This window comes from Hylobates moloch, unplaced genomic scaffold, assembly GCF_009828535.3.
Source record: "Hylobates moloch isolate HMO894 unplaced genomic scaffold, HMol_V3 SCAFFOLD_10, whole genome shotgun sequence".
Taxonomy (NCBI): Eukaryota; Metazoa; Chordata; class Mammalia; order Primates; family Hylobatidae; genus Hylobates; species Hylobates moloch.
This window is the reverse complement of record NW_026652285.1, coordinates 43,585,047-43,609,631: the sequence shown is the minus strand read 5'-3', so window position 1 is coordinate 43,609,631 and position 24,585 is coordinate 43,585,047. Positions and strand designations below refer to the sequence as shown.

Below are 24,585 nucleotides of genomic sequence, written 5' to 3'. Positions count from 1 at the left end.
GTTTTTTGCTCTCACAGGAGCCACCCTATATTTACAGGTCATGATGACACTTGATGAGGTCTTGACATAAACAGGAAAATAGACACCCAGTGAAATAGAGGAGTTGTAACTCACAGAAATGCCTGACATTGCAGGTCACGTGTGCAGTGTGTGACATCCATGTCTGCAGGCATTCAGCAAGTGTTTATTGAGCACCTACTACATGCCAAGTAGTGTTCTAGAGGCTATTTAGTGAACAAAAGAGACAAAAATCTTGCCCCATGAGGCTTATATTCCAGCAAAGGATGTCATTGACTTGTTATTATAAAAGTTTATGTATGAAAAACATTTCAACCATTGGAAGGCTGTGCTCCAAAACCCCCACAACATCTATAGGGAGGGCTTTCTTACTATCATCCATGTACTGTGGCAGGATTCTACCTGAACAACCTGTTAATTTGTTCCAGAGCCCAATCATCTATTTCTACTTATTAATGCATAGTTAACAGAAATAGCATTTCCAGGCTTCTGCCATGTGATATGTCAATGTGACCCCCATAAGTAAACCATAGAGAATCTGAATCTCCAAATGTTTGATCCCTTCTAATTCACCACTGCTGCATAGATGTAGCCTTCCCATTCTGTACCTGCACGTGACTTTGAGGCCCTACGACTTAATCTTAAGCTATGACCAGCTTCTAGAATAAGTTTTCTTCACTTTAACTTTGGCCAGGTGCTTGGCCAAAGTTTCCCAGCTGCATTAATCCTACGGGTTTGATAATAGGTCTAATCTGTGTCATGAGTTTCTGAGTCAAAGATCCCAATTGGACAAAATTCGAGCTTTATCAGTATAGGCCCCTTATTTTATACTTTGGGGAAGAAGGGGAGCAACATGGCCTCTGGCTCCTGGCAATAATTCAACCTTGGTACCACATCAGGTTTTACATCCCATGTTGCTTCTTCCAATCTTTCCATGCCATTCCAAGACTCCAAATGCAGTCTCTCAGGAATGAGGTGCCCAAAATATGAACATCTCTTATTACTGGCTTGTGGACAAGGGCTAGAGGTGGGGGTAACTGCATCAGTCAAGACTAATTACAAGTAACAGAAACCCAATTGAAATTGACTTAAGAAAAAGAAAGAATCTCATGGTTTGTATGACTGTAGAAGGCTGGTTTTAGGCATGGCTGAGCCAGGAATCAGTTTCTGTTCTCTGTGACAGAGTCACTCTTAGGCAGGCCTTCTCTACTTGGTAGGCTTACATTGTATAGTGAAAAGAGAACTTCTCTTTTATACTAGTTTCAGCAAATGTTCCAAGGCTGATGCTTATTGAGCTAATTGATCAGGTGTGGGTCACATGTCCATCCCTGAACTGATCGCTGCAATCAGGGAATAAAACACACTGATTAACCTTCTCCTAGATTTGGCATTGAAGTTCATTTCACCCATACTTCATGGACTGAGAGTGGACAAGGGGTGGTTCCACAAAAGGAAACTAGAATGGGGAAATATACACTAGGCAGGTGGAACCAGTCAATATCCACTAGAGGGATTCTGTACTGACTGTCACCATGAAAGAGAAAGGTGACAACATGCCACTTGGTATGGAGATGGTACTGACCATGCATTTGCCTCTTGCAAAAGGACTGAGAGAAAAGCCACCCGAATGTCAGGTCCCAAAAGCAGGGAAGGAGGAGGCCCAGGGGAAGTCACCAGACTACATTCCCTAAACATCCACCCATGTGCCACCTTGGGTGCATGTCCCTGAGGCATTTCCCTGGGAACATAAATCTCCAGATACTGGTTGGTGCCATATGACAATCCAGATAATTTATTCCCCATCCTGGAATCTGCTGCTTATCAGGGCTTTAAGGCACCAGTTCATCTTCATCAGTGGTAGACATCTGTAAGTTTGAGGCATAGCACTTTCTAGGTCGGTAACTACCCAGAACAAGGACATCATTAGAAACCATTATAGAACAACATTTTGCATTAACTGCTGCATATAATGCTGTTTCTTTGCTGATATTACCAAATGAAGGCTGTTTCTTAACTATTCATTTTTACCATCATCATCATGGCAACAAGGATCATCTAATTCATATATATTGCCCTTATTGCTATAGAACCTAGATGATGTTCCTCAGGCTGGTCCTGACTACCAGACTGCTCTGGTATGGCCAGGCTAGAGGGACTATCACAGTTCAAATGTGAGTGCTTCCTCAGAAACCCCATCCAAGCTCATATCACACAATAATGTAACGTTTTGTACCCTATGTCTCTACTAAATTGCAAGTTCTTTAAGAACAGGAAGCATCTCTCTAATTCCCAGTATACCCTGTATTCAGCATATTATAACCACTGAATACATGTTTGTAGAGTAAGTGCTATTATTAGTGATTGCAAAACAAAGAGGAATAAAACGTAGTTGCTGAGAAGCTGAAAGTCTATCAATTACAGAAATAAAAATACCAATCATGACGTCAGCTAATGTTAATTTAGTGCTATGTGCTAGATACTGAACTACATACTTTGCATGCATTATCTTGTGTAATGATCTTGACAGTACATTACTTAACAGTAATATACCATTATTACTCCCATTTTACAGATGAAGAAGCTAAAGTTTATGGACAAAGCTAAAGTCAGATCATTTGAAAATGGCAGTCAGGGTTTGGGGGGGTTTTTTTGTTTTTGAGACAAGGTCTTGCTGTGTCACCCAGGCTGGAGTCCAGTGACATAATCTCAGCTCACTGCAACATCTGTGTTCCAGGTTCAAGCAATTCTCCTGCCTCAGCCTCCCAAGTAGCTGTGACTACAGGTGTGTGCCACCATGCCTGACTACTTTTTGTATTTTTAATAGAGACAGAGTTTTGCCATGTTGACCAGGCTGGTCTCGAACTCCTGACCTCAGGTGATCCACCCACCTCGGCCTCCCAAAGTGCTGGGATTACAGGCATGAGCCACTGCACTCAGCCAGAGTCGGGGTTTGAACATAATACATGTTCCTAACCACTAAATTAATACTACCTCTGTTAAAGCAGGATGAGTAAAAGGTGGGGGAGGCTGGAATAAATTAATACCCAAAAGATTGGCAGGAGGCTCCCAGCGCCAAACAAATCAAATCTTCAATAAAGATATTAAGTTTCTCAGGAAGGTACATAATGTTAAAAAAAAAAAAGATATTAAGCTGGTCCAATATTTTAATTAGTGAGGGCCTTTGAGGAACCAAGCAGAGACCTGGAAATATGTTGATGGCACTTTCTGAAAGTCCATGGAAATGCACATGGACCACTTGAAACAAGCAAGCACCTACTCTTCCTTGTTTCCTCTCTCAGCTGGGCACAGGGGCCAAGTGGAGGAAGTGTCTTCATGGCCTTCCCTCAATATAGGGTCAAAAAGAGCAAGATAAATGAGCTCTGCCTCTCACAAGTTTATTCCATATTCTCTTAGAAGAGTCAAGAAATGGAGATCAGGGACCACATTTGTAAAAATCATGTAAGTTCTCTAACTTAACCCCAAGCAGTTATTTCTGCTCTTTGTTGGCGTCTACACAGAGATCTGAGCAGAAGCCAGAGGAAAGGGCAGAATAGAGGAGTGACCAGCCTACCAGACTGTTAGGCTGGGAGGAAGTGGGTAGAGTAGGTGCAAGAAGCTTCGCAGAGGAGAGAAAAACAAAGCAATGGTTCCATGAGGCCTGTGGCCAAGTGGGTAGCAAAGACGCTGAAGTCAGGTTGAGTGTAAAGATTCCTTGCCAAGCTGAGGGCAGGATTTCTGGAAAGAACCTAAGAAAGGAGCTAATGACCCCTCAGAGCTAGGACTGTGCATCACAAGTAGGCCTGCGGAGGTGTGGGAAATGTCTATTAGTGTCCAACAACAAGATCGTGTCCCCATGATCTCCTGTATTTATGCAACATTCGTCCCGTACAGGTGCATGTGGATGTGCTATGTGTATGCACTGAGCCAGATGATGGGAAATCTTGAGGAGCAACCTTCCACCAGGAATCTCATGTGGAATACAGACGAGTAAACTGGCAATGGTGATACAGTGTGAGAGACCCCCAAAAGGGCAGGCAGAGGGTGCTCTGGGATTGTAAGGAAGATACCTACCCAAGTCCTTGCTGGATGGGACAGCAAGGGAGTTGGGTGGGCTTTGGAAAGCCAGGTGAGCACTAAAGAGTAAGCAGGATTCACCCAGGTGAAGCATGGGAATGAGAGCAAGGTAGCAGAGGGGTCTTTTAGAAGCCAAGCAGCAGCATGGCTCAAAATCAAGAAGTAAGAGAGCGCATGGCATTTCTAGGAACTGCAGGAAACTCAGTCCAGTTTGTGCTCAGAGGGAGAGGTGAGAGGTGGCAAGACATGGCCCAGGGCCAGGCACTCTCAGAGTTTGACTTCATGCTGAAGCCAGGGGGCCTTCGTTGCTGAGTTTTCCTTCTAAGGGTGGAAATGATCAGGACCTCTTACAGGGCTGTCTTGGGTGTTTAGTGCCACAACTGCAATTATAAAAAAAGATTCTTGCTCTTCAAAAATGCCTGATTCTGCATCAAATCATCTTGGCAGGCAGAAATAAAGGAAGCACTTTGGTCCTCTTTTCTTGGCCATAAAAACCAGGTCTTGGTGTCCTAATGTTATTAAAATCCTCATAGGCTGAGAAGATGCATTTTGGGCCTCAGAGCATATCAAAAATTACATAATTTTTCCAGCCTAATTCTAGCCCAGTGGACTCAACTTTCATGGCAATTGAGAATTACCTAGAAAGTTTTAAAAGAAATGCTGATGCGTGGGGCACCCTCAGGGATTCTGATTCAATTGTCTGGAGCCAAGCTGGGCATTGGTATTTTTTAGAGCTCCCCAGGTGATCCCCAGGGCAGCCAGGGTTGAGAATCACTGTAGAATGTGCAACCTAGCAACGGAAACTCTTGAGAAAGGAATGGACGCCTCTTGCCAAGTACTCCAGCCGAGTAGATTCTGGGTCAACTTTTCAAATCTTCCTGGCCGATCATCAAAAGCAGCCTGTGGCAACTGCTGAGACCTCTTGGTGCTCCTCCCACTCCCCCCAACCCCCTTTTACAGGTAGATGCAAAGAGCCTTGTTCTAAAGCCATTATAGGGGGCTGGAGAGGGCTACCTCACCCATGCCTGGCACCTCACGGCATCATCTGGCTTCCCGAGCCACATTGTCTGTGCAGCACTAGGAAGCTTTGTCAGGGATTTTTTTCTTTCTTGCATTTACCCGGAAATTCCAAGCACGCCTCATTAGCACATTACTCACACTCAGCCAATCCCACATATCACCTTCCTCCTCACCCCCACCTCCAGGCTTTTTTTTCCCCCATTTGCCCATTTATCCACTGCGGTTAGGTTTTGTTTCCTGTGCCCTGAAAAGCACACTTTTGGAATGGAAATGCTGCTGGAAGAACGGGTGTGGCTGTGAGCTCCATGATCGCGGCCCATCACCCCTCATTGCCCTCCTAATGAAATCCCATCCATCAGGAGCAGAGAGCGACAAGCCCACTAAATACTTCCCAAGGCACTGCCCTGTGTTGTTCCTTCTGTACTGAGACAGCAAATCGTTAGCTGGAGCTCCCAGGTTGTTTCGTGCAGCAATTAACGGCCGCCCTGGTGTTAATTTCCGATCAATAGTCCCGAGATGCTGCTGCTCTTACAGCTGTCGGGCTGACAGCCTCTACAGCACATTTTGAAAGTAACTTGCCAGTGGTGGGACTCTCTTCTCCCTGGGCACACCCAAGAAAAGTTCTCACCAGGCTTCAGAAGGAGCACCAAGTGCCCCTCACCCAGTGTAGGGGCCTCACCTCACCTAGCGGCAGGGTGAGCAAGCAGGTGGCTCCACCCCCGTCTTCTGGTCAGGTGATAACTTGGGGAGACTGTGGAACCGAGGCCCCCCACCGCCAGCGTAGCAGACCCTCGAGATATTCATGAAGCTCTCATTTTTCAATTTTGGCTTGTTTGGAACTTTTTTCTGTTTGAGATGGCTATATATTTCTTCCATCTAAAACCCTCATACAAATCTTTTTTTTTTTTTTTTCTAACTCAAATAGGCAGTTTCTCATTTCTTGTGTGTGTTGCTCCCTCCAGCTCCCTGTGGACAGAATGAGACCCGAGAGGATGGTAAAATAATCCAGCTGCCTCCCTGCAAGACAGGAGCTTGGATCGTGCCAGCTATCATGGCCTGCTACCTCTTAGTGGCAAACATCTTGCTGGTCAACCTCCTCATTGCTGTCTTTAAGTAAGTGGGTCGTTCAGAGCACTTGGGATGGATGAGGACAGCAAGGGCGAAGGGGAGTCGATGCTTCAGAATACAGTGGGTTTTTCTCACTTGATTCTCTTTGGTCTCTATTTTAGCAATACATTTTTTGAAGTGAAATCGATATCCAACCAAGTGTGGAAGTTTCAGAGGTATCAGCTCATCATGACTTTCCATGAAAGGCCAGTTCTGCCCCCACCACTGATCATCTTCAGCCACATGACCATGATATTCCAGCACCTGTGCTGCCGATGGAGGAAACACGAGAGCGACCCGGATGAAAGGGACTACGGCCTGAGTAAGCTTCTAGCGACAGCCCAGTCGCCACAAATCAGAAATCCCTACCACTTCCTATAGGCAATCATGCAGAATCGCGTGCCCACCTAGTTCCTCCTGCCTCTAGCAGGCTGCAGACAGCTCTAAAGGCTTGGAGAGTATTGGGGGATGAGGGAGTTGACTTGAATGAGAAATAATGTCAGAAGGAAGATGGTAGAGGCTGAAACTGAGCACTCTTAGCCTCATGTCTTTCTTAGAGAGATACAATCAGTCTCCAGCAGGGCTATTTTAGTACCTTCATAAGTTCTAAGTTTCTTGCTTTCCAGAGATCTCATCTCAAAATACATCAACCATATTAATATGCCACCCAAGGCTACATTATATATAATTTAAGCAATAATTTCTGGACCTATAATTTTTTCTGATCTTAAACATTTTCCTAAACCTTAGGGGCTGTGCCTAGATTGCCTCATGAGAAGACCAGCCCTGCTTTCTGTTACTCGGAAGACAAAACAGAAGACCCTTCACCATCCACCTTCCAGCCCAGTGTTTCTAAAAGGAGGTTCTATTAGCATTGAGGTGGAACAATTCCTTGTTGTGTAGGATTGTGCCACACACTGCAGGAGGTTTGGCATATCCAGCCTCCACACATTAAATACTAGTGACTCCCGCAGATTCCTAAATACCCCTTGGGTACCACGCTCCATTAAGAACCACTGGGAATCCAGTCCCATACCAGCAAGCTCCTACGGTTTCTCAAAGTGTGTCAAACAGGCCACCTACATCAAATCTACTGAACAAGAGCCTCTGGGATTATAGCCCAGGAGTCTACCTCCCTCTGTGTGGTCACCAGGATATCTAAGGTTTGAAACCAAAATGATTTGGTCAACAGCTTCTCTAAATCTGAAGCTCTTAACACCCTCTCTGACCTTGCAGTGCCCAAGTTCTTTTTAGACATTTAAATTAGAGAGACCTGGGAATTCCAGAATTCACTGTTTCCATCTGAAACACAAATTTAAGCAAAGAGAAAAGTTGGAGGGATCGGGGTGGATGACCTATGAAATAAACCCTAAGCTTCTCGACTCAGGAACTCTAGCCAATGTGGAGGAGCATGGGATACAAAATCAGGGGCAGCGGGATGCTCTAATGAATGATAGCCTGCAGTGGATAACATGCTGAGAGCTAGCTCAGAGTCCCAAAATAATTTACAATAAAGCATGAATCATTTGTGGTAGAAGAGGAACCTCACTTATCCAGAGAGCTTAGGAAGGGAGTGTTTGTAAATACAATGCAGGAAGTAGGACAGTCCAGAGATCCATTTCCTTTCCAGTGCCCACCCCCTCACAGAAGGCCAGAGAACCTGAACAAGCCAGACACTGGGCTAGATGGGAGCCAGCTCCATGCAGCTGCTGTTCAGGGTTTTCTTCTTGTTATCACCAATGGTAGCAACGAAAGCATTGCCAGGTCACTGGATGCTCAGAAGGGAGGAACAGCCATGCCCGCTTTCTCAGAGAAGAAAGATTTTAGTGCTGTGGCTGGGTGGAAAATGGTGAGGGTCAGAGACAAGGGCCCTGCATTACACGAATCAGTCGGGGAAACTGAACTTTTCACTATCCATCTGTAGGCTTAATTAAAAGAACCCAGGGCACTGCCAAGTTCTGGCAGAGGCTCAGACAAAACACTCTGAAATGTAAAATTTAAGTTTTATTGTTAAAATTTGACGTGTTAATGGAGTTTTAAAAAATAGTATTTTATTTTTGTTAAAAAGGCATTACATATAGCCAAAGAAGTTAAATGAAGTGCCAGAAGAATAAGTGTTAAATATACTCCTTTGAGTCTCAAATATAGCAATAGCATAGCAGCAATAGCAATCGTCTGTGCTTTGAGGGCCTCTCTAAACTGCCTGTTTTCATTCCCCTCCCTCCAGACTAATGCTCTGTGTAATTTCATGAGTGAATCTCAAGTGTCCCCTGTGATACAGGTCTTCCTCACCTCAGGAAGCCTCCCATATTTGACAAGAGCAGTCTGATTTCTGGTATTTTCTTTTCTCTCACCTGCTTTTACATTCATACTTTCCATGCCCCAGGCAAATTCAGGCTAATGTCTCAAAGCAAGCAAGAGCCACCTCAGCAAACTAAATCCCTGAGGGTCCAAAATCCAGGACTCCAAATATTTGGGACAATCCCTATCACATCTCGAGGGCATGGGATTAGAAGAGTGACTTGTCCCATTTAAGAATTGGCAAAGCAGTTCTCTCCCCCAACCCTGATTCGTAAACCACTTAAAGTTTCAATTTTCCACTAGGCTCTTTCTACTGCTATATCAGTTATGAATCCATTTACTTTCTATTAACAGGAACCAGGCTAACAATAACGCAAATAAATAAGGCTTTTTCTCACTTAACAAAAAGTGAAGAGCCCAGAGCTCAACAATGGCTCACTGAAGTCAAAGATCCAGATTCCTTCTATTTTTTAGGCTCAGCTATTCCTTTTGTGCTTTCTTGTTTCATGGCCACAAAATAGATGCCTCACCTCCAGTCATCACATTCATGTTCCAGGCAGGAAAAAGAGGAGATGGTGAAAAACCGTAGAAAGAAGCAACCACATGTCTATATTTTATCAGGAAAGTAAAACCTCTTCCCAAGACACCACTCCTCCCTGCAGCAGACTTCTTTTGTTTCTTGGCCCAAACTGGGTCCTCGTGGTTGCTGCTAGCTTCAAGGGAAACTGGAAATGTTTGTGCTGGGTTTCTAAGCTCAGTAGCAGGAAAGGGAAAAAGGAGAATGAGGTTGCAAAAGGGCTTTTAGTAAGGCCAGTCAACAATGTCTCTCTGCCACACCCCCCAGCCCAGAAGTTTTTGAGCTTTTAAGATACTCTATGCTCTGAATAGCTTCCCTTTCGTTGATTTAGCTTTTTCCCTGGCCTCACAACGTGCCTAATTCTACCCAGCTCCTGCAGTAAACCAGCTATGCTCAGGTGAATTTCAGAGACCCATAATAAATTTCATGTTCAGAAAGAAGACAGTGATGCAAGTTGGCTAATTGGATTTGGATTTCATTTGAGACTTAGCAAGGAATCTAGGCCCCTTTTCCTACCTAGATTTATACTGGGAATGTCACTAGGCCCACAAATCAGATGCCATCACTTTTACTTCTCTCCCTCATGGCTTTTTTTTTTTTTTCCACAGAACTCTTCATAACCGATGATGAGCTCAAGAAAGTACATGACTTTGAAGAGCAATGCATAGAAGAATACTTCAGAGAAAAGGATGATCGGTTCAACTCGTCTAATGATGAGAGGATACGGGTGACTTCAGAAAGGTGTGTTCTGTGGACACATGCCTCCCGCAGATGTGTTGTGCCAAGGCATGCTTTATCCATCGAATTTATTCATACAGTCACAAAACAGAGATCTTTTGTGTTTGTTTTTATTGTCTGAGAAATCATGGAGCTTATGAGAGAACAGAACATTGCCCAAAGTATCTATAGATCAAAATCCCAGACTTACAGATCCTAAACTTCTCTAGCAAGCAGTAGCAGCTGTCCTCCCAGACAGAAGAGAATTTTGAGTACAGGACAGGCCTGAGGTTGCTGGCTCAGATCAGAAATTGGGAAGTTCTGATCCAGACAAAAACCAAATGAGACTCAACCTGACTCTATGCTCTCCATTAGTTTATGTTTTGTGTAGACTATTGAATGTCTTTTCCAAAGGAGTTGAACAGCCCTAGTGCCTGCCTTATATGGGTGCCCAACACCTTCTGAATAAATGACAGTAACAGAGTTGTAAATTAGCTAATTAGGATTTTTCCCCAGAATTGTTTTTTCCTTTTTATAGAACAAGATGAAAGCAAAAAAAAAAAAAAAAGCAGATTTTTCTACCGAATGGTTATATACATTTAGATATCATTGGCCAAATAGTATAGCCAGCAGGGCTATAAGAAAAATCTTCAGTCTGAAGGATACACCTCAGGGTATTAAAAACAGAGAGAGAGAGAGAGAGAGTACCAGATCTTCAAATAAAGAGAATTATTTAAACCTAGTAAGTCTAGCTTTATGAAAATACACTTACATTTTCTTATTTTTCTTATTTTGCTGTAGACTAATAGAAACTTCATTCCAGGCTGGCACATTCAGAACGTAGCATTTGGGAACCACTGTTCCAAAGGAAACCCAGAATATTACAAAACATAGGTGTAACTTTAAATTTTAACCATTTGCAATATAAAGATGGCAGAAGCAAATTAGAAATAGTGTAGAAAGGCCTAACATATTGACGACTTTAGTCAGTATGACTCAGGCTTTTAAGATTCAAGGCAGTCACCTCCAGTTTTTATGAAATGACATTTTGTCTGCTCATCCACTTCAGACTTCTCTAGTGGCTCTGTAGGAATTACCCAAATGGTATATTTTGTCCCTGGCCCTTTATTTCTTTGAAGAATTCAGTCTATATAAGTAGGTATATACACATATGCCATTGAGTGATAGTATCCATCGGTACTCAGCCAATACTAATAAAGTTTAAAGCCATGCACAGATTTTATACACCTCTGTTGCTGCAAAATAGACCATTTTATGATGATATAATGTAAAGCAATTTTCTGGCAAACAGAAGAAGAAACTAAAAGTCTGAAGATATTTCTCATTTTGAGGCCTTGAGAAAGCTATTTATTAACGGACATATAACCATGTGGTTCCCCGGAAATTGTTCTATGTGGACACATTACCCATTGCTCAGATATGTTTACAAAGCATTTGTCTACAGGCCTTTGAAATGCTTTTTAAATTCAGAAAAGCCATAGACCTGGGGGGAAAGAGAGGTAGGGAAAAAAGAGTGTTAAGATGCAAGGAAGGCTTTGCCTCCCTGAGGAACTAGAATGAAGAAGTGCAGGCACCAGCACATGTGAATAAATTGTGACCATTTCACTAATTCTTTCTGAAAAGAAACAAAAAGAAACTATAGTACATCCACTTGAGCCTCTGGTCCCATGCCTGCAAACCCTTTAAGAATACTCCTTCCCCAAGGCCCTGTTCCTTTCTGGGTGATTACAGAGCTCCATCCTCAAAGAGGATGGCCAAGGTGAGCAACTCCCAGAAGTCCAGGACAGAAGGTAGACCCACCTTCCCTGTGTCCTAGGCATTAGACTGACCTTCTGGAGTAACAGGGGCCTGAAAGACCAAGATGACCTCAAGACCAAGCCCAGGTGCCAGAGAAACAAACCTAAGCCAGGCTTCATTCTGCTGCTTCTGTTTGTGTGGGTTTTGGAATTTTAATGCTGTTGTTGTCATTGTTGTTGTTGGGTTTTTTTTTTTTTTTGCATTTGTAAGTGAACCAAAGATAATGTCTCTCAACACTGAAATTGCACTCACAAAACAGAAACACCATGGGATGCACAAGGGAACAGAGATTAACCAAGGGAAGAGTAGATCCATATTACCAATCTCAAACATCTTCCAGAACATGTCCTTTCTGAGTGGAGTGGCAGGTGAAATCACCTGTCCTATTTACATTTGATTGAGTGAGAGAAAGGGATAAAGACATATACACACATTTGGAAAGGCATATATGGTTAAATTTATGTAAATTAGCTGTGTATATTCTATACAGTGTGTAGAATGTTATATAATTTTACATTCACATTAGATAACCCCAATAACAGAGATTTGAAATCAACAACATTAAGAGCTGCCTTTTTGTCCTACTAAAAGACTTAGGAAAAGGAGTTTCTTTACAGAGTGAGATTCTTACTCCTCCTCCTGCCACTGCCCTTAAAACACAAGTTATTTATACACGTTGTATTTGCGTGAGTCTTCTTAGAAATACAAAGATACCCCCATAATTATCCATTTAAATGGATCATTATTCAATCACACTTTTGCATCACAGTGGTATGTAAAGAGCTAAATACAATATTCAGGAGATCACTAACACCTCATAGGAACCTGATTCTGAAAAATCCTTGTCTTTCCCTTTTATATAGCAATGACCCTGATGCATCTAGAGCAATACAATTCTAGAATATAATGCACCAGTAGAGTAACCAATGCCCTCTGCTTTATTTGGGACAGTATCTAACTAATGATAATTATACTCAAACAACCAAGCTTTTCATCTATTATGCAACATTGGTGACTGGCTTTTTTTTTAATTTATTAATTAATTTTTTTTTTATGAGGGGCTGTGGACTCTTGGCTGAAGATAACCAATTCTTGAAGCCTGTTCCATCAAATGTTGTGCTCACTACCTTTTCATGAGTTCAGTTCTGTTTCAACATGTGAATACCAGGCTTTCACCATTGCCAGGCAATAAGCCACGCACCAAGGATCCACAAGGCAGGCCTCAGTCCTCAGGAAACATGCAGCCTCATTGAGTTCTTGTGTGCATCCCAGCAGGGATGACCACAAACATCCAACCCAGTGGTCCTCAATCTTTAACAGGTCTCAAAATCATCTGGAGGGCTTGTTACAACACAGGTTGCTGGGTACCCCCCTTCCTACCCCTAGAGTTTCTGATTCACTAGATCTGCAGTAAGGCCTGAAAATTACACTTCTAAAATGTTTCCAGATGATACTGATGTTAATGTTGATGCTGCTTGTCTGGGAACCATACTTTAATAACCACTGATGAAAACCAATGGACAGCTATAAGTCCAAACTTGGGAGAGGATGGTGCTGAATTATTCACTGTGGAGCATATAAAATCCTGGCATCTTACATTTGGAAAATGTTCTGGAAGTCACTGAGTACAGACTGCTTGTACCCAAAGCAGTTGTTTCCTCCACACACCTGATCAATGTCGACTTAACAAACATGTTCTGAGCAACTGGCATGGGCAAGGCCTGAGTAGGAGGAGGGGATATAGGAACTCTACTTTGAAAGAATGCCTTCTCTGGTTACACCCAACCTTGATTTGAACACCTCCTGGAAAAGAGAACAAATTGCCTATGCTACCAGTCTTAGGAATGAATACAGGAAAAGACTTTTCTCTCTGAAAATTAAGGCCAGGTGCAGTGGTTCACACCTGTAACCCCAGCACTTTGGGAGGCTGAGGTGGGCAGATTACCTGAGTTCAGGTGTTCGAAACTAGCCTGGCCACCACAGTGAAACCCCGTCTCTACTAAAAACACAAAAATTAGTCGGGCGTGGTGGCAGGCACCTGTAATCCCAGCTACTTGTGGGAGCTAAGGCAGGAAAATCGCTTGTACCCGGGAGGTGGAGGCTGCAGTGAGCAGAGATCACACCACTGCACTCTAGCCTGGGCGACAGAGCAAGACTCCGCCTCAAAAAAAAAAAAAAAAAAAGGAAAGAAAATTAAAATTCTTTTCTCTCTGAAATAATATTTTGCATATGTGAAGATCATTGTCATCTCCCCACTGTGCTGTCTTTTCCAAAGTAGATATCCCAAGATCATTTAATTGCTTATCCTGCTTTCCAGCAGATCATCTACTACCCTGCTCACTTTCTCAGTATGCACTTTAAATTGTCAACATCCTTTAAACGTGGTGCCTAAGTTAAACTTAGTTACCTGTGTTGTTAGAGCCTAGATTTAATTCCTTTATCCATTCATTTACTTTTTTTGAGCACCTACTATGTACTGGACTAGTACATATAGAGTAGGACAAGGAGTTCTCTCCATGGTATAACAGAAAGAACACAGTATAATGTGCATAATATAGTATAACAAAATTTTAATACTAATTCTGCAATAACTAGCTATGTGACCTTGAGCAATTTACTTAACTCCTCTTGAGCAATTTACTTAACTCCTCTTAACCTGTGTCCCCGTTCATAAAATGGAGTATTAAGACCTAACTATAGAGTATTAAAAGTTATTGAGAGGCATATATGAGGTATTATGCTTTCAATAAATGGTGATTATTATTATTGTTTGACCTACACATTAGGTGTGCTATAAGATTATATTACTAGTCTTAGCAACCAAGTCACATCTTTGGTTCAGAGTATGCTTTCAATGAATTAAACCAGGGCTTTTTTACATGAACTGATTCAATATCCTCAAACTTCTTCTTGTGAAATGTTTGTTCTAACCTAGAATCAAGACTTAGTATTCATTACTATAAAATTTTTCTTTTTTTTCCCCCGTTTAGTTCATTATTTCAGCACCTCAAGTAATTTTGGATCCTGATTTTTTCACCTAGTATATTAATTTTTTCATCCTATGCATTTTAGGCCATCTTTTGTTTGATAACCACACTTACTATATCTTAGACATAGTTCACCAAAATGTTCACAAGCACAGATCAGGTGAACCAAGTCAGAGGACCACTGCATGACTCCAGAAAATGTCTTTCATGACATCAGCTCATTGCTCTACCATCTCTCCTTTGGTTAATTAGCCAGCTAAGTATTCACATTTCTCTAGGTGGCCCCGCATGTCAATCTCCTGGCTAAAACCACAGTGTACATCACAGATATTGTGCATCTATATCAATATATTGGTCTTGATTATCAGAAAAGGGGCAAGATTAATAATGATCTCATGCAGTCTCCTGTTAACCTTATCTTTTTTAAGCAATCAAAAAATACCATCTGTTTAATTACCTACTACTGAGCCATTTTATAATGCTGCCCAGAATTTGTGTCAAATTTACATAATTTTTAGAATCTAGGAATTTTAAATATCAGGAAAAGTTTTTTTCTATCTCTAATTTCCTGGCATTTCTTTTTATTTTCCATTGGTTCTTAAGGGTTACCTACATTTTCTGGTGATCACAGTAGGGAGTTCTTTTCGGGTTCCTTTAACCCATTGAAAGCATACTTCAAAAAACAGTGGCTTGTGGGTGGCATCTGCCCACACAGGGCTGTTTTGCTGGACTTGCAGTGACTGTTAAAATTCATCCTGAATATGTCTTTGGACTTGGCATGCTCTCCACTGCCACAGAGTGAGTCCCTGCCTTGATCGTCTGACATCCTGCCTGCGTTACCTACACACTTCATCTGCCTGCCTATAGGCATTTAATTCCCAGACTCTTGATGAAAGCATCCAGATCATCCACCATCACCCCACCTGCCAGGCTTCACCTTCGGAAGTTTGAGGTTTGAATTTTCTCCTTGATGGCAACATTTAAGCAAATGCAAGGATTTAGCAGTATTCCTAGTGTCATCTTTTAATCTAGTATTCTTCCCCAAGGCAGTAAGTTTTTTGCCCTTTTTCATTTTACCTAGATCCAAAAAAGTGATAGAAACATGGCTATTACTAGTATATTCAAAGCCAGGCACATAAAGACAAACATTACATGTTCTCACTTATTTGTGGGATCTAAAAATCAAATCAATTAAGCTCATGGACATAAAGAATAGAAGGATGGTTACCAGAGGCTGGGAAGGGTAGTCGGGGACTGGAGAGGGGATGAGAATGGTTAATGGGTACAAAAAAAAAATTAGAAAGAATGAATAAGATCTGCTGTTTGATAGCACAATAGGGTGACTATAGTCAGTAATAACTTCATTGTATATTTTTAAATAAAGAATGTAATTGGATTGTTTGTAACTCAAAGGATAAATGAGAGGATAGTTACCTCATTCTCCATGATGTGCTTATTTCACATTGCTTGCCTGTGTCAAAACATCTCATGTACTCCATAAACATATACACCTACTATGTACCCACAAAATTAAGTAAAAAAAAAGTCAGAAAAAGTAGTATGTTCAACTTATAATTTTTCATAACAATGGCAGAGAAATGACTTAGGATATATAAAATTCATAAGTAATTTTTTTTTAATCAGTGTAAGCCAAAAAGCTGAGCTTCATCCACCTCCCACTGTATCTTTTTCCAAAGCTGATCTTTGGTCTCTCCATTAACTAAGTTTAAACTTGTTTCTCTTTTTCTCCCGAGTTAATGAGAAGGATAATTAACCCAAAGGGAAGTGTAGGTGACCCCAAAGGACTTAATAATTCATAGATTAGATATCAGTCTGTGGATAAGCAAGAGTTTCCTTTAGCTATTCTGCATCATTGCCTTTGATTTGAAACCTGTGTACCCTTTTCCAACAGGATTGAGTTCATGCAATACGGGATTGCTTTTGCCCTCATCCTACATGCACCCCACTGCCAGCACTCAGGGAATGTCTGAAATTTAGAATAGGCATGGCCTGCCAATACTCTGTTATTTTACCACATTTCCTTTCACCACATTTTGAGGTTATCAGAAAAGAAGATAAAGTTCCATAAAATAGCATAACAATTCTTAAGAAATTGCACGTGGAAGCCAAAATGTTCTCTGCCACCAGAATCTTCTTTTGAATGCTGTTTTCCTCATCTCACTGTCTGAAGAGGCTAGTCATCATCTTAGCTGGGGTTTTGCACCCACCTATTGGGCCTTCTCTCATGGGTCACCCAATAGCTTTCCAGCACCCCGTTGTGTCCCTGCTCTGATCACCACTTGAGTTACTCAGAAATGAGCCATTGGAGATCTGGAGATATGAAAGAGGGAAATTTCAATAAACAGTTCCTCTCATAGCATCTCTTCCTCTCTGCAGTGCCTCTTTTTTTCTTAGTCAATTTAGGAGTCTGTCTCCTTAAATTATCCATAAATTTTTTATCATCCATATATATCTCCATTTTTATCCCACAAATTCTTTGATCAGAATCAGTTCTCAGTGACTACAATCATGACTCAAAACTCTTGGTATATACCTCAGGCCTGTTTATATCTGTGACACCTGCCCATTTACATTGAACTTTGTTTGTTTTGTTTGAGATAGGGTCTCACTATATCACCCAGGCTGGAGTACAATGGCGCCATCTGGGCTCACCACAGCCTCAGTCTCCTGGGCTCAAGTGATCCTCCTACCTCAGCCTTCTGAGTAGCTGGGACCACAGGCATGTACCAGCACACCCAGCTAATTTTTTATTTTTGTAGGAACTGTGTCTCCTCATGTTGCCTAGGCTGGTCTGAAACTCCTGGGCTCAAGTGATCCATCTGCCTCGGCCTCCCAAAGTCTTGGGATTACAGGTGTGAGCCACTGTACCCAGCCTCAAAAAAAATTTTTTTAAAGATTAAAGGAAGGCCAGGTGCAGTGGCTCATGCCTGTAATCCCAGCACTTTGGGAGGCCGAGGCGGGCGGACCACCTGAGGTCAGGAGTTCAAGGCCAGCCTGACCAACATGGAGAAACCCCATCTCTACTAAAAATACAAAATTAGCCAGGCACGGTGATGCATGCCTTTAATCCCAGCTACTCAGGAGACTGAGGCAGGAGAACTGCTTGAACCCAGGAGGCAGAGGTTGTGGTGAGCCGAGATCGCACCACTCCACTCCAGCCTGGGAAACCAGAGCGAAACTCCGTCTCTAAAAAAAAAAAAAAACGATTAAAGGAACCAGTCTAGTTATGAAACAAACATAGGTAACCTTGACTCTAGGACTTTTTATTTCTTTTATAGCCCCTATATTAAACCCCTATCAGCTGGGTCCATGACCTAAGTGATCATACATTTAAATGGTTGGTTTGCTAAACACACCCAGAATTCTGGGAGAAAATGGAGAAAACAGTCCATTATTGTTTTAGTCAAGTCTTACATTTCAGCCCATCTCAAAGCCCATAGGAGAGTTAAGGTTTGACAAGAATAGTTGCTTGGCCCTGTTCCAACAGTCCTCCCTCCCCTGGTTCCATGCCCTGCAGCCATCCTTCTTCAGTCTTGGGGCTTTCACCATGTACCTTCTCTCTTTCCCTGAAGAGACTCTTCCTCCTGAACCTCCTCTGCTTTCCTCTCATCTCCTTGGGCTACTCAATTTCTGTGTCCGGTTTACTGCCTACGTCCAGGCAATCAGGTCCTGATTCTGGACCAGTGCTGAGTGCAGTGGCGCCTACCTGTGAAAATCCCAGCACTAGGCCGGGCGCGGTGGCTCACGCTTGTTATCCCAGCACTTTGGGAGGCCCAGGCAGGCGGATCACGAGGTCAGGAGATCGAGACCACGGTGAAACCCCGTCTCTACTAAAAATACAAAAAAAATTAGCCGGGCGTGGTGGCGGGCGCCTGTAGTCCCAGCTACTCGGAGAGGCTGAGGCAGGAGAATGGCGTGAACCCGGGAGGCGGAGCTTGCAGTGAGCCGAGATCGCGCCACTGCGCTCCAGCCTGGGCGACAGAGCGAGACTCCGTCTCAGAAAAAAAAAAAAAAGAAAAAAAAGAAAATCCCAGCACTTTGGGAGGCTGAGGCGGCTGATCAATCACATGAGATCGGGAGTTTGAGACCAGCCTGGGCAACATGGCAAAACCCTGTCTCTACAAAAAGTACAAAAATTAGCTTGGTGTCATGGTACATGCCTGTGGTTCCAGTTACTCAGGAGGCTACAGTGGAGGACTGCCTGAGCCCCAGGAGGTCAAGACTACAGTGAACCATGATTGTGCCACTGCACGCCAGCCTGGGTGACAGAGTGAGAGCCTGGGTGACAGAGTGAGACCCTGTCTCAGGAAAAAATAAAATAAAAATACTAAATAACAGGAGGCAGGATCTCCCTATGTTGCCCAGGCTGTCTGTAGTGCTGCGGCACAGTCATAGCTCACTGCACCCTCAAACTCCAGGGCTCAAGCCATCCTTCCACCTCAGCATCTTGAGTATCTGGGGCTATAGGGACACACAGCTTTTTAGGTCCTGACTCTTCTGTTACGTGTTGTTGGTGCATCAGTTCTGCCTCTCACCTACAAATTTTCTCTATAGTGTTGGATCCTGGGGTAAAGATCAGGGATGGGATGTGGACAGAGAGGACCCCACAGCACAGGCCATGGCAAGGAGATACTTCACAGCACTCAGACCAGTGACTGCAGTTAGGTCAAAACAGCAACTTCATCTCTGTCAGTACCAACCTTGTACACACTGGGCTCGAGAGAGAAAGGGAGAAGGAGAAATAAAACTACCCCGCCTCTTATTACTCTCCTAGCACTAGAGAGCTAGTGAGACCCATACCTAAAGTATGTTAAGCAAAACATCTTGTGCTACAGAAATGCATGATCTATCCTCCTCTGGACTTCAATGAACAAGTATTTTTATACATTTAACAAAGTTTATTGGCCAGGTGCAGTGGCTCATGCCTGTAATACCAGCATTTTGGGAGGCCGAGGTGGGAGGATTGCTTGAGCCCAAGAGGTCAAGACCAGCCTGAGGGATACAGTGGACCCCAGCTCTATAAAAAATGTTTCAAAAAATTAGCTGGGCATGGTGGTGCTCACCTACAGTCCCAGCTACTTGGGAGTCTGAAGCAGGAGGATCACTTGAGCCCAGGAGGTCGAGGTTGCAGTGAGCCATGTTTGCACCACTGCCTTCCAGCCTGGGTGACAGAGTGAAATCTTGTCTCAAACATAAATAAATAAATATAACAGATTGCATTGTAAAAAATTTAACAACAGTACTTGCAAAATCAAACTCCATAGACTAGATAGTGAAAAACTAATTGCAAGTCTATGATACACACAAACTTGTTATTGTAAGTCATTTTGTTTCTTGGGCTATGTTTATATGACAAAATGAAGTGAAAGAGGGAAAAGCTGTATTTTCCTTCTGAATTAGCTGTGTCAGCTGAGTACATGGCGTTGAGTTTGCCAGATACAGAATAGCTCAATGTACAAGTCTTCTGGGAATACATCTGGGCATGGTGGCAGAGTGTGCCTGGCCCCTGAGATGCATTGGGTTGGTTATAGGGCAGCAGGAGGGAGCAAAAAAAAAAAAAGATGAGCAGGGCTCTTGAGGACAGGCTGGGACCTTTGGCTGGGTGAAGGGAAGCTGAAAGATAAAAGCAGAGTGGGGGTGGGGGGTCCTGAGAGAGGTAGAAATGTGCCCCAAGGCAGGGGAGTCACACCCCCACGCTCCTGGCCAGCAGGAGAGGAGGTTTTTAAGAAGCCTATAGGTCTCCCAGAGATCCACATGCCTCTTGTATTATATAACCTGCTTCTGGCATTGAAGTGTATGTGCTTCCCTAATAGAAGTGTTGCTGTCATTAAAACCTCACCACCACCCCCACACACTGCAGGGACCCAGCCTAATTCCCACATTCACTGTGAGGCATATTCTGTAGCCACGGTCTTCCTGCAGCAAGTGCCTTAAGAATCAGCAGTCAAATGATTTACTTTGCATATTGGAAGGATTGGAAAAAGGAACTTTAGTCCTCTCCAGCAAAGTTGTGCATGGGTCTCATTTAAATTCACCAAAAGGTTTGTCTTTGGACATTTAAAAGTGAAAGTGTGAGCTCAAATTGTAACTTGGCTTTGGTTTGTCCTTTCCAAGTTAATTTGAGCAAGTGAAAAATAAGGTATGATTTTATTTTTAATATGTGGCCTCTGTCTTAAATAAATGGCCAGGCAGACTGAGTGACAATTGAAATCAAGTTCATAAATGTCATTGACCCATTTGTTGACACCTGGCAGGTATTAGTTGGCCACATAGAAATGAAAACAGGAATATGAGATAAACCATGCCCGTAAGAATTTCCAGGTTTCACACCTGTGATCCCAGCACTTTGGGAGGCTGAGGCACGAGAAGCACTTGAGCCCAGGAGTTCAAGACAAGCCTGGGCAACACAGCAAGCCCCTGTGTCTCTACAAAAAATCTAAAAAACAGCTAGCATGGTAGTATCCACCTATAGTCCCAGCTACTAGAGAGGCTGAGCCAGGAGGATCACTTGAGTCTGGGAGGTTGAGGCTGCAGTGAGCAATGATCACCATTGCACTTCAGCCTAAGTAACAGAGTGAGACCTTGTCTCAAACAAACTAACAAAAGGCAGGGTGTGGTGGCTCACACCTGTAATCCCAGCACTTTGGGAGGCCAAGGCAGGAGGATCACTTGAGCCCAGGAGTTTGAGACCAGCCTGGGCAACAAAGTGAGAGCCCCATCTCTTAAAAAAAGCTAATTTAATTTAATTTTAAAAAGAAAAGAATTTCCAATGGGAGGATAGAGAGTTCTAGCAATAACTGTAATATAAGGCATCTCTGATCAGCTAACCAGAGAGGGAGAGACAGAGAGAGGAGTAGAAGAATTGACTTATTGACAGATATTCTAGTGTTTACAACAAATTGCTTTATGCAATCTTGGTTAAATTCTTGATTTTTGCTTTTCCTTTATGAATGAAAGGATTGGATTAGATTAGATCAATCCTGGATGCCTCAGTAATTGGGCCACATTAATTCCTTTAGAGACACAACCTTCTAAAAAGATTATCATGAATAACAACAAAAATTATTGTACAAATGCAAAATAAAAATAACCCCCATCCATGGAATACACATTTTACATGTGTTTTGCAATAAAAATAGCTAGATTCTAAAATTTCATTGCAAAATTCTGAGTAAAATCCTCAAAATGCAACATTCTCATTTTGTGGGTGACCCTGAGAAACCAACAACTGGATGCTTAGTCAGGTCATCACACTCTGCCCCAAGCCATAGCTAGGCCATGGTGGACTTGGCCCCACTCTACTTCAATAAGAACTGTTCCATTTTAGTGCCTATTTATCAGGATTGTGCATTCCATTTAATTGAGAGAAAGGGGGATTGACAGCTAAAAAAAAAAAAATTACTGGATTAGATAATCTCTAAAGCCTCTTCTAGCTCAAAAAGATTTGAATTCTGTGATTCTGTCACAGCATCAATGTCATTCTCTCCTTCCCAACCCCTCTCGACACCTGTAACCTGTCTTCCCTCTGGGAAGACAGCATTGAAGGTACCTAGGTCAGGCACAGCTGTGATCCCCTTTATCCTTGCTCTCTAAAGCCCCAGCAGAGGAACCAGGCCGAGTGACTTTCACTCTCTCTTCCTCGCACAGGGTAGAGAACATGTCTATGCGGCTGGAGGAAGTCAACGAGAGAGAGCACTCCATGAAGGCTTCACTCCAGACCGTGGACATCCGGCTGGCGCAGCTGGAAGACCTCATCGGGCGCATGGCCACGGCCCTGGAGCGCCTGACAGGTCTGGAGCGGGCCGAGTCCAACAAAATCCGCTCGAGGACCTCATCAGACTGCACGGACGCAGCCTACATTGTCCGTCAGAGCAGCTTCAACAGCCAGGAAGGGAACACCTTCAAGCTCCAAGAGAGTATAGACCCTGCAGGTGAGGAGACCATGTCCCCAACTTCTCCAACCTTAATGCCCCGTATGCGAAGCCATTCTTTCTATTCAGTCAATATGAAAGACAAAGGTGGGATAGAAAAGTTGGAAAGTATTTTTAAAGAAAGGTCCCTGAGTCTACACCGGGCTACTAGTTCCCACTCTGTAGCAAAAGAACCCAAAGCTCCTGCAGCCCCTGCCAACACCTTGGCCATTGTTCCTGATTCCAGAAGACCATCATCATGTATAGACATCTATGTCTCTGCTATGGATGAGCTCCACTGTGATATAGAGCCTCTGGACAATTCCGTGAACATCCTTGGGCTGGGCGAGCCAAGCTTTTCAACTCCACTACCTTCCACAGCCCCTTCAAGTAGTGCCTATGCAACCCTTGCACCCACAGACAGACCTCCAAGCCGGAGCATTGATTTCGAGGACATCACCTCCATGGACACTAGATCTTTTTCTTCAGACTATACCCACCTCCCAGAATGCCAAAACCCCTGGGACTCAGAGCCTCCGATGTACCACACCATTGAGCGTTCCAAAAGCAGCCGCTACCTAGCCACCACACCCTTTCTTCTAGAAGAGGCTCCCATCGTGAAGTCTCATAGCTTTATGTTTTCCCCCTCAAGGAGCTATTATGCCAACTTCGGGGTGCCTGTGAAAACAGCAGAATACACAAGTATTACAGACTGTATTGACACAAGGTGTGTCAACGCCCCTCAAGCAATTGCGGACAGAGCTGCCTTCCCTGGAGGTCTTGGAGACAAAGTGGAGGACTTAACTTGCTGCCATCCAGAGAGAGAAGCAGAACTGAGTCACCCCAGCTCTGACAGTGAGGAGAATGAGGCCAAAGGCCGCAGAGCCACCATTGCAATATCCTCCCAGGAGGGTGATAACTCAGACAGAACCCTGTCCAACAACATCACTGTTCCCAAGATAGAGCGCGCCAACAGCTACTCGGCAGAGGAGCCAAGCGTGCCATATGCACACACCAGGAAGAGCTTCTCCATCAGTGACAAACTCGACAGGCAGCGGAACACAGCAAGCCTGCGAAATCCCTTCCAGAGAAGCAAGTCCTCCAAGCCGGAGGGCCGAGGGGACAGCCTGTCCATGAGGAGACTGTCCAGAACATCGGCTTTCCAAAGCTTTGAAAGCAAGCACAACTAAACCTTCTTAATATCCGTCACAGGAGGCTCAAGAATCCAGCCCTAAAATTCTCTCCAACTCCAGTTTTTCCCCCTTCCTTGAATCATACCTGCTTTATTCTTAGCTGAGCAAAACAAGCAATGCTTTGGGAGGTGTTAACTCAAAGGTAACTTCTGGGCCACAGATCAAGAAAGCACTTGATCTGACCCAGTGCCAGACACAGGAGATTTAAGGCATGTTCACACTTACTGGGCAGGGAGGGGAAAGAGAGGGAGAAGGAAGGGTTAGAGATGAATGTGTATCCGCAGTCACAGCAGAAAGCCATGAGAGCAGGGGAAACAAGGGGCTTCGAGCACGCTCCATGCCAGGAGGCATCTGTTGATTTCTAACCATTATCAAGAGTTATAGGATGCAGGGCTAAATTGCGAAATAAAATAAAATAGCCAGCGTACACAATGAGATATTCTAAACTTCCATTCTGTTTTCTTTTCACATTGGCTCCATCACTGGTGACTGATGAAGAGCATCCTCTTTATTCAGTATAAGCCGGCAGCAAGCAGTTCTACCTAACGTCCCACATCCTTCTCATGCCAACACTTCTGTAATTGATCATTATAAAGAAAAAACAAGGTAACAGTCATAGTTCACCTGTCTCTTATCTATTCACTTCTGGTGCCACAACTGTTTATCCTTTTTTGAAGAAAATAAGGGAACAGAAATGCCTTTTTGTATTGCAATCGAAATGAAAGAAGAGTTGATGTTAAAAAAACAAAAGTCAAGTGATTTATTATATACAGTGGGCGTTCAAGTCTAGTCAAGCAAGCTCAGGATGAATGTAATTAAATAATTTTATATTTTTTAATTTA

General features: G+C 43.3%; 1 protein-coding gene across 10 annotated transcripts in view; it reads left to right on the top strand.

Annotated features, from left to right (window-relative positions):
• Positions 1-24,585, top strand: part of TRPM3 (transient receptor potential cation channel subfamily M member 3) — a 563,637-nt gene extending 539,052 nt beyond the window's left edge. For 6 of the 10 annotated variants that reach the window (XM_032164271.2, XM_032164269.2, XM_032164268.2 and 3 more), the window contains 4 exons: positions 6,075-6,225; positions 6,342-6,541; positions 9,706-9,838; positions 22,288-24,585. In XM_032164271.2, coding sequence (XP_032020162.1) covers positions 6,075-6,225; positions 6,342-6,541; positions 9,706-9,838; positions 22,288-23,740 — 1,937 coding nt within the window. In that variant the 3' untranslated portion in view covers positions 23,741-24,585. Of the gene's footprint in view, positions 1-2,752; positions 2,801-6,074; positions 6,226-6,341; positions 6,542-9,705; positions 9,839-22,287 lie in introns of all 10 variants that reach the window. The other 4 variants (XM_032164279.2, XM_032164276.2, XM_032164283.2 and 1 more) reach the window with 2 other exon arrangements.